At 42.5% G+C, this 11,114-nt stretch overlaps 1 protein-coding gene across 3 annotated transcripts in view; it reads right to left on the reverse strand.

The window, feature by feature from the left end:
- STARD9 (StAR related lipid transfer domain containing 9) overlaps nucleotides 1-8,355 on the reverse strand; it is a 217,018-nt gene extending 208,663 nt beyond the window's left edge. The window contains exons 1-2 of one of the 3 annotated variants that reach the window (XM_061611273.1): nucleotides 8,250-8,355; nucleotides 7,164-7,373 (exon numbers count right to left, since the gene is read on the reverse strand). In XM_061611273.1, coding sequence (XP_061467257.1) covers nucleotides 7,164-7,210 — 47 coding nt within the window. In that variant the 5' untranslated portion in view covers nucleotides 7,211-7,373; nucleotides 8,250-8,355. Of the gene's footprint in view, nucleotides 1-7,163; nucleotides 7,826-8,249 lie in introns of those variants that run through there. The other 2 variants (XM_061611274.1, XM_061611277.1) reach the window with 2 other exon arrangements.
- Nucleotides 8,356-11,114: the final 2,759 nt, after the last annotated feature.

Here is an 11,114-nt window from a genome sequence, read left to right on the forward strand (position 1 = left end):
TCAGTCGGGTTTCAGGCCTGGTTTTCACACAGAGACAGCCTTGGTCGCCCTGTATGATGACCTTTGTCGGGAGAAAGACAAGGGGAGTGTGACTCTGTTGATTCTCCTTGATCTCTCAGCGGCTTTTGATACCATCGACCATGGTATCCTTCTGGGGAGACTCGCTGACTTGGGAGTTGGCAGCCCTGCTTGGCAGTGGTTCCGCTCCTACTTGGTGGGCCGTCTCCAGAAGGTAATGCTTGGGGAGCACTGCTCGGCACCCTGGGTCCTCCAGTATAGAGTTCCGCAGGGGTCAGTTTTGTCCCCCATGATTTTAACATCTATATGAAGCCCCTGGGTGCGGTCATCAGGAGTTTTGGAGTGCGTTGCCATCAGTATGCTGATGACACGCAGCTCTACTTCTTTTCATCTTTTTCAGGTGAGGCTGTCAGTGTCCTGAACCGATGCCTGGCCGCGACAATGGACTGGATGAGAGCTAATAAACTGAGGCTTAATCCAGACAAGACCGAGATGCTGTTAGTGGGTGGTTCTCCCAACCAGATGGTGGATATCCAACCTGTTCTGGACGGGGTTACACTCCCCCTGAAAGAGCAGGTTCAAAGTTTGGGAGTTCTTTTAGAACCATCCCTGTCACTTGAGGATTAGGCAGCCTTGGTGGCATGGAGTGCTTTTTACCAACTCCGTCTGGTGGCCCAACTTCGCCCCTATCTGGATAGGGACGACCTCGCCTCAGTTGTCCATGCTCTGGTAACCTCTAAATTAGATTAATGCAATGCGCTGTATGTGGGGCTGCCTTTGAAGACGGTTCGGAAACTGCAGCTCGTGCAAAATGCAGCGGCCAGATTGATAACGGGGACCAAGCGGTCCGAACATATAACACCGATTCTGGCCCACTTGCATTGGCTGCCTATAGGTTTCCGGGCCCGATTCAAGGTGCTGGTTCTAACCTATAAAGCCTTACACGGCACGGGACCACGATACCTGATGGAACGTCTCTCCCGATATGAACCTACCCATACGCTACGCTCAGCATCGAAGACCCTCGTCCGAGTGCCTACTCAGAGGGAGGCTCGGAGGGTGGCGACAAGAAAAAGGGCCTTCTCAGTGGTGGCCCCCGAACTATGGAATAGTCTTCTGGATGAGGTATGCCTGGCACCAACATTACTATCTTTCTGGCGCCAGGTTAAAACTTTCCTCTTCTCCCAGGCATTTTAGTATTGTGTAAAAATGTTTACGTTTTAAATTTAACTTTTAAGTTTTTAATACTGTTTTAAATATGTGTTTATTGTATTTTTGCTGATTGTTGTGAACCGCCCAGGGAGCTTTGGCTATGGGCGGTATATAAATTTAATAAAATGAAATGAAATGAAATGAGGAGGTGCAGGGAATAATTATCAAATTTGCAGGTGATACAAAATTGGGAGGAATAACTAATACCTTGGAAGACAGAAAGAAAATTCAAAGGGACCTTGACAGGCTGGTACATTGGGCTGAAAACAACAGAATGAAATTTAACAGGGATAAGTGCAAAGTTCTACACCTTGGAAAAAGAAATCAAATGTACAGTTATAACATGGAGGATATGTGGCTCAGCAATACTACATGTGAGAAGGATCTTGGGATTGTCTCATCTTGAGTACTGCATCCAGTTCTGGACACTGCACTTTAAGAAGGATGCAGACAAACTGGTACAGGTTCAGAGAAGGCAACGAGGATGATCAGAGGACTGGAAACAAAGCCCTATGAGGAGAGACTGAAAGAACTGGGCATGTTTAGCCTTGAGAAGAGAAGACTGAGGGGAGGTACTCTTCAAGTACATGAAAGGCTGTCACACAGAGGAGGGCCAGGATCTCTTCTCGATCATCTGAGTGCAGGACACGAAATAATGTGCTCAAGTTACAGGAAGCCAGATTTCAAATGAACATCAGGAAAAACATCTTAACTGTTAGAGCGGTATGACAATGGAACCAATTACCTAAAGAGGTAGTGGGCTCTCCGACACTGGAGGCATTCAAGAGGCAGGCAGCTGGACAGTTATTTGTTGGGTATGCTTTAATCTGGATTCCTGCACTGAGCAGGAGGTGGACTCAATGGCTTATAGGCCCCTTCCAACTCTACCAGTCTATGATTCTATGGGACTGGGGATTGGCATTATATTATGTCTGTTATGTCAGTTCTTTACCAGCTGTGTGAGCTACCAGTCTATTACTGGGCCCAATTTAAAGTGCTGGTTTTAGACAATGAAGTGCTAAGTATTGGGACCAATACCTGAAACATCACCTCCTCTTGCATATACCCACCCAAATCCTAAGATTCTTTTCAGAGGCCATGTTTCCACTGCCACCACCTATTGAGGTGAGATGGATGGCTACAAAGGAGGGGACATTTTCAGTGGAGGAACCTTGCATCCCCAAAGTTCACCTGGTACACAAGTATCCTCGTTTTGTCTCTGTGGCTTAACACCCAGGGCAATCACCCAAATTTTGCCCCAAGGCGGATTAGTTTCGCCAGCCAGGCAGATGGATTTTTTATGGGTAACTGAAACTTTACCTCCAACACTTCAACATGTATTGGTACTGTACTGAGTATCCAGAGCTGGAGCAGATCAGGCCCACTCAGCTCTCAGTAATGCATGTCATATTTTTGTCATAATGTGCCAGAATCACCACCACCAAACAGGCTTTTAAATTGATTGTTTATTCTTCTGGTTAGTTTTTTTAAATAAACAACAACATTTACAAAACGTGCACATGGATTTTTGAATGGTTCACTATTTCAGTTTTTAGATAAAGGTAAAGTTCTTTTAAAAATAAAATGTAGGCAATTTCAACCAAGTCAACATGAAAAACTTAAAACAACGGGTGGCACAGTTAACTCAAGTCTTCTTCACCTTTGTCTTCCTTGTTCATTATCTGGAAAAGAAATACAAGCTTTCCTGCTTTTTCAGTTCCCAACTTCTTTCTCAATTTAGAATGAATTAGCCCAAAGGAAGAAAAAAAAATCTCTACACCTGCAGAAGAGGCAACTGCTGTCAAGAGCTGGATTACTACTTCAGTGGTCTCCTCCTTGTTCAGATCTACTCCATCTCCCCAAATTCTCTATTTTCTATCTTTGCACTTAGAGAGAGGCAAGGCAGGGTAGGGGGGGGAGAGAGAGAGAGAGAGTATATTTCATGTATGCTACCTGCAGAATAGGACTGATCAGGTCATCTCCCATCTCCATAAACTGCTGTTAACATAATCATAGAATATAATTAGAAGTTGTATAATTAGTATTCATTATGATATGCTTGACATAGGTTCTTTGTTTACTAATTGTTTTAAGAAAAATTTAATATCTGACTTCAATAAAAAAAAATCCTATTAAAATTTTAAAATGCCTATTTTTTTAAAAAAAACATTTTTTTTAAATCAACCCTGATAAAGTTCGACTGTTACTTGCTGGTTAGTGGCAGGCAATCTCAAGCAGCCTACTCCCTAATCCTGGCGTGCCAAACAACCAATGCCCCCCAACCACATATCAAACCAATGCTCACCTACCCCCAACAGGTATCTGTCTCTCAGATACCAACCTCTATCCACCACCACCTGCCCTTGAATCTGACCCAGGAATGGTGGGTATAAAACTACATACACCTCACCCACCCAGCTTCTTACTCTGGGTGTCCTCCCCACTCAACATGGCCACCAATCACACACCAGACATTGTGTCTTTCAAAAAACAAAACAAACATCTGGGGTGCAACATCAACAGCATGGCCTGCTTTTATTGATCCAATCCAGAAAGCTCTCCAGGAAGTTCTGATACAGACACATTTAACCCACACAGCCACTCTCCTCTTCACACACATCCAAATACAGCATTTCATGCTCTCTATGGCTTACAGTCCCTCCCCCCTCCCCCGAAGTAAAAGAGAGGCTCCATTACAGGATGTAGAATTCACACCAGCTGGCCTCCTCAGGCACTGAAAGAGAATGGTAGGATATGAAAGATAAAAATAAAATGAAACAACATACACCCCTCCCAATGACTAAGTGATGTCAGCTAGGGAGATAGACTCACTTGTGTACAGGGCCTGACAAGCCCTCTTGATTGTGTTGGGACCCTGATATTGTTCCTGATATTACTGAAGTCAGTAAATGTTCATTAAAAGCCTTCTTGGAAAACTCATCATGTTTTGAGCTAGCTTAATGGCTGTGCACAGAATAATTTATTTTATTCTAACCTACCAATCATTGTGTTCTTGCTTTGTGGGGTACTTAAGAACTCTTGAACGAATTAAACATGTGTCAACATACCACCAGTCTTCCCTGAACCACTGGGTTTAATGTATCACTGTAAATATGCCCTTGATTCCCGGGAATCCTACTGTCTTATCCCTGGCTCTACTACCTCCCACTAAGTTTGACCCATGGGGGCAGAGCTAGCTGAGGAAATCTGGGAGGCATGCCAAGGGCAGGGTTTCTATGTTCAAAGATGAAACGTGTTCCTTGTGTTATGGGGCATAGAAAACAGCAGGTAAGTGCTTCAAGAGCAGAAGCCACAACAAAGAGAAATAATACTGGTACAAGACAACTCCCTTCAAGAACCAACTGCAGAAGTCCCACAAGACCTGCTTAGAGACAGAGACTGACTTAAGAGTTTCTTCAGTGAAGAATTTTCATAGTTATTCCCTTTTTGGGAACCTTTTTGGCTCAGTGTACCAGATCTTTATCTCCCCCCACCATGTGAGCCAACTATGACAGGTGGGTGGGGCCACTCACCTGTCAACCATTTGCTGTCATGATGATGTCAAGTGACTGATATGTGGACGGTCTTTCCCACCTGTCAAAATTGATTGTGGGGGGTAGGCTCTGCTTTACTAGCATGTTCCCTGCAGGAAAACCAGTGGCAAAGGAGCATCCAACAAATCTAAATGCCCTGCCTATCAACTGACATTACCCAGTGATGTTAGCTGATAGACAGGTAGGAATAGTTTGGGGGGAAATGGACTCACAGGCCAAACTGAACCCAATGGCAGGCCAAGAATGGCCCATGGCCCAGAGATTCCCCAAATCTGAACTAAATCATACTCAAAGTAAGCCCACTGAAATAACTGGGCAACCCCACTGCTTTTGATAAGTCTACTCAGAGTATGATTCTGGAAGCTAGTTAGGTAGCTGCATTTATGCACAGATATTCAGGGCTTTGCTTTAAGGACTTTGTGAATTGAGTTACGGCTACTCAAGTCATCTTAATACTTTAAAGACTGAGAAACTGTTCCACCTAGAACATAAATGGTTATTTATTATGAGGGCCAGTGGTCCAACAACATGACTGAACCACATTTAAGAAGTAAAGTTAAGCTAGTGAAACAAGGAGCATACTGAATTGTTCAATGTTACTTTCTTGCTATTCTCTTTTTTCTCCAGAGGAGGAGTTATGTTACTAGTCATACACATTTTTGCACAACTCCAAAACTCACTCTCAATCTCACCCTCCCAAAATTTCCACAGTACACATTGTTTTAATTATCCCGTTATACACAGGAACACATTTACACAATGGCCTTTCCAGCACTTATGAGAGCTCAATTTGCAGTCCTGTAATCTTGTATATCAAGATTAACGTTCAGCAACAGAAATGAGAATCAGCTTTGTGGAATTATTAAATATGTTAACTCAGCCTAGAAACCAGGGAGAAGGAAGAGCATCTATCAAAATAAGATTGGGGGTGCAGGTGGGAATGTTACAGAGGCTTAGAACTGATCTGGTTCTTTCTATGGAAACTTGCTTGACAATGGAATCTTACTTCAGTACCGGCAACAGGACAGTATCCCCCACCACACATGAGGCCAGCTAGTTATGGAAGCATAGGACAGGCCATACAATACACGCAACTTTGTCCTTTACAGCCAGTGGGTTCAGAAGAGTACATCCAAGAGGTGCCATCACTGTCCCCCAGCAACTGTTGCCTGAGGTAGTCACCTAACTTTGCCTAATGGTAGGACCAGCCCTAGTGAAAAGAGGAATTTTGCTGCGGGAAAATTTTGTAAATAGGGTAGGATAGCTCTGGGTTTGCACAACCAGAGAGTGTACAACCAGCAACAAAGGAACAATTTTGGGTAAAGTTTTCTGAAATTGGCAGGGCTCTGTGGGGAGAGAAGTAGCTTGCCTTTCAATATGTTTTTTGGCAATTATGAAGTAACCCTAGATGAGCACTCCAGCATTGGAGTAGCAAAGCCCTACAAGGGCATTTAAACAAAGGTCATCAAAGTATTAAAAATAAGAGTTGCATGGGGGAGAATTGTGTGGCTCATCTTTAGCTACCACAGATACAATTTCAATAATTGTTTACTATACTTTGTGTTCCACACAGCAATCAGAAAAGCAGTCAACGTGGTAGCTGGGGAAAAAAATCACATTCTCAGAGATAAAATGTACAATTTGCATGGAAAAGGCAGTATTTTAACAACAAAAGTGTAATCTTGGGAAGCCAAATGAATCCTCTAACAAATGAGAAACAATGGCACTTTCAACACACCAATATAAACTAATTGCCTAGAAAGGCCCTTATATAATTCAACTGCAGCCTAGTTCTTGTGAACTTATAACATAATTTTAATAATGCAGAATATTCATATAACAAGTATATCATGAAAATAACGCATAGTTTACACAGCATGCTTTTGGGGAGTAAGTTCCATTGACTTGATTTGAGTCAATATACCTGTAGAGAGACGGTTCACGAAATGTGCCACGCTTCTTTTTGGCCCTTTTTGACACAACCTGTACTATTTTGTACCATTTGAACCCTTCCCTTTAAAGCACGATATACTTTATGGATAGTCCTACAGCATCGGACTGAGCGATATAATACAAAAGTCTTTCGTCCCCATCATAGGACCAGCTACCCACACAGCGTAGTACCTTCAGTTCTTTTGACTTCCCAGGTTTCCAGCTAGCAACGCAGGCTGCACGTGTACATCTGGCAGCTCCGCACACGCAAACACATCCCAGAGGGGGAAAAAGACGAGTCACGCATGCACAAGCCGCACTCCTCTCTACAGTTCAAACAAGTTTGAGCGTACGTGGGTGCAGATGTACCTTCATCCTTTGTGCACATGTGCGTGTGTGTATACATTTGAGGTCTCCCCCCCCCATCCCCAAGAGCTGCTGGTTCACCTTTTGCTGAGAGGCCGGACCCGCACTGCCACTTTGACGTTTGCCATGTCCCGTCTGAGTCCCAGGAAAAGACGCCAGCTCCTCGGCCGCCCAAGCCACGACTCCACATCACATCGCTGTCCCTCAGCAGCTCAAGAGCTTCGGCTCAGAGCCCCGGCCATGGCCCGCCCCCGCCCAACGCGGCTGCTCTTGAGGGAAGGGCCTGCCCGCCTGGGGAAGAGAAGAGGAAATGGGGAGGGGCTCCTTGTGGTGGTTGCTTCTCGAGGCCAGTTTAGGGGAGGGGGGGTCTCTCATTTCTCCCTGTTTTCTTCGAGTCGCTGTTTCTGACTATGTGACCTGTTCCAACTAGCGACGAAGTTGAGGGTAAAACTTGCGAACATTTCATGGGGAGTAGAAGGAGTTAAATAGCTTAACTCCACAACCCTCCACTGTTGACCTAAAGACTGCGCTGGAAATGCCACAAAAAAACACAAAACTGAGCAAGACTTCGCCCAAAATTAAGGATGCCAATCCGACATGTGCGTCAAAAAAGAAAATAAATCAGAGTATGCCTCTCGTCAGAACAACGCGTGTGGTGGGTTCCTGACTTGCTTTACCACAAAATAAAGAGAACAGGGATGGGCTGAGTTCAGTTTCACGTGGTCTGCATTTTTAAAAACAAAAACAGGAATCCTCATACTGTAGTCCATTGTGTTCAGTTTACATCGGTCAAGTTCTCCCAACAACTGAGACATTTGTTCTGTAACAGGCAATCCTGAATGTACATAATTGCCTTACTGAATCAGACTAATTTCTTAATCTAGCATTGTCTGCAAAAATCCCAGCAGTCTACCAGAAACTGATCCTTCATATATGGATAAACCACAATCAAGACATCTATCCCCATGACTGATCTAAATTGCTGAACGCTCCTGCTTGCTGCTATGATGATACACCTTTGTTAGCCACACAGGCCATCTTGCAACTTTTACCTGTTGCGGGCCCACCACTCTGTTGATGGCTTGTTTCCTAGCTCCTTGGTTGCTTTGGATTCACTGCATTGTAAAAAACAGAGTAATAAAGGGAAGATTTCCCCTCCCAGCTCACCTCTGAGGGAAGATCATTCCAAAGCCTTGGAGCAATTGATGGAAATATCCTGCTATGTTCCCATGGAGTCTGTATATAACTTAAGGGGCATAGTCAATAAATACTAAGAGAAGTGACCAGAGAGATGTGGTCCAGGGTGTGAAGGGCTTTTTAAAAGGGAAGCTCTAGCTTTTCATTTAGAACCTATAAGCATACTGGCATCCAGTGCAGTTAGTACAATATTGGTTTAACACATAAAACACCTCCCATTTGCTAGGAAATACTAGTTAGTACTTATAAACAGCTCTGCTGACTTTAAAGTATTTGTCTTCACAATACTATGAGACAGTTTAGTATTATTTCCATTTTACAATATAGAACTGATACTGAGATATACAATCTTGCTCTAAACCACCCCAAGTTGATTGTAAATAAAACAGAGGAAAAACAAAGTAAACATATGACATAGACTATTGCAGTTACTTACCAGTAACAAAAGCAAACCATTAATAATTATGCCCCCTAGTGACAAACACATCAGTACTCCAAAATGCTTCAGCATTTCTCAAGGAGAGACCAGCATTTTAATACATGCAGTTACCAACTTACCAGTCATCTGTTCTATGCTGTTCTCAGGAATCAGCCACTTTGATCTTCCTTTTTCTCAGATGGCATAAAATGGTATGAGAAGTTCAATTCATCTTCATAAGTCACTAATGCTCAAATGAAATAACCCATTTAACATGTAAAGAAAGACTTACCAATTAGTTTTATTTAAACATCTCCTAGTGTAATGCTGGGCCCATGTAGCCACAATGTTTGCAACTCCCAATAAATACCAAAGTTTAAGAAGTTGTATTGGCTTTTAATTATTTTATCTTAAGCTTTCTCAGGTAGTAATATTCTTACATCAGTTTAGTTTGTATAAAGATTACTTATTTCCTTTAATTTAGACTACAGTATATCACTTTGGATTTGAGGCCACAGTCCTAAACACACTTATGAAGAAGAAAGTCTCATGAGTGAGCATACTTATTATTAGTTTATTTATACCCCGCCTTTTGGCCAAAGGCCCTCAAGGCAGCTTACAAAAAACACAAATATAATACAATATAAAAATGCATCAATAAAACAATGCAAAATACAAAATACAATCTGCAAAAGTTAAATAACAATACACATAGTAGCTCTTAGGCTTTATCCATGGTACAAGTAACTGCATTTTCTGTGTTAAATTCCAGTCTCCTCAAAGCCAGCCGAATTGCATTCACAACCAGGTCTATAGTTTCATATGTTTATTTTATTTATTTATTTATTATTTATTAATTTATGTATACCACACCATTCCTTCCAGCAGGAGCCCAGGGCGGCAAACAGAAACACTAAAAACACTTTAGAACATCATAAAAAGACCTTAAAATACATTAAAAACAGAACGTTAAAAACATTTAAAAAAACTTTAAAAACATATTTTTAAAAAAGGGTTAAAGATATTAAAAGACATTAAAAGCAATTCTAACACACAGGGCTGTGGAGTTGGTATGTCAAACCTTTGACTCCGACTCCTCTATTTTTCTGTCTGACTCCGATTCCTTCATAAATGGCAAATGTATATTAATTTTTCTACTGACTCCGACTCTGACTCCTTCATAAATGGCAAGTGTATATTAATGTATTAATATTAATAAATTAATATTAATATTAATTTTATTTTGAAGTCAGAGTCAGTACATTTCTACCGACTCCGACTCCATGACGCTGACTCCACAGCCCTGCTGACACAGACGCAGACTGGGATAGGTCTCAACTTAAAAGGCTTGCTGGAAGAAGAAAATCTTCAAAAGGCGCCAAAAAGATAGCAGAGATGGCACCTGCCTAATATTTAAATATTTATTGTTGGGAGGGGAATGTCCTGATTTTCTTGGGCGTCCAGCTGCCCTGGTGAGGCGACAGAGGGCAACCCCACTGGACTCCAGGGGTACCTTGCATGGAACCTCCTCCTCCGCTGCTGCTGCTGCCGCCGCTGCCCATCACCCCCCCACTTCCGAGTCTAGCTGGGCAGTGAAGTCAGCAAACTCGAACTCTGACCTCGGACTCAGAGCCTTGGGTGTCGGCGCCCAGCAACTCAACCTCCTCCACGTCCCAGGAAGTCAGCGCCCGAGGGCTGGGACCACATGCCTCCATGCCCATGATGGTAATAACGGCAGCGGTGCACTTAGGAGTGTGCTGGGAAATTAAGTCCTGATGTTGCATCATGTAAGCTTTGTGAACACATTCTAATGGGAATATCTGCTTAAATTACTATAGTTTAATTTATCTGTAGATCTCAGCCGCCAGTTAACATCTTTAAACAAAATTCAGCAGAAATAAATTCAGAATTCAATCTACAAGCATGTGTTAGGTATGTTAAGCTAACAACTGTAATACTGCAGAAACATGGAAGTTCCACTGAATTCAGTAAGACTTAGTTCCAAAGAAAGGTCCATACATCTGGGATAATGCATGGGTGAATTTACATATTTACCTATAAGTCACCTAGTAACAAGTATGAACACTATAAAGTATTAGAATTACCATTGTATGTGTGAATGTAGATCTCATCCATTTCTATTAACACACAAATACCTGCTCCATATGCTGTATGCACATAGGCATTTATTGCAGGAAGTGCCCTGCTTGTGGTTTTTTTTATATAGGCACTGCAATAAAAGAATGGTCTTCATTTCATTCACTGGCGATCACTCATGGCCGAGTAAGATCATCTTCCAGGGTGTCTGTGACTGTGGAGGCCAAGAACTGCTGCAGTGATTTAAGATATGCCTCATGATTACTACACAGGAGAACACATGTGAATGCAGTTTACATATTAGAGCAGCTATCTTGTGT

This window comes from Rhineura floridana, chromosome 2, assembly GCF_030035675.1.
Source record: "Rhineura floridana isolate rRhiFlo1 chromosome 2, rRhiFlo1.hap2, whole genome shotgun sequence".
In the NCBI taxonomy this organism is placed as follows: Eukaryota; Metazoa; Chordata; class Lepidosauria; order Squamata; family Rhineuridae; genus Rhineura; species Rhineura floridana.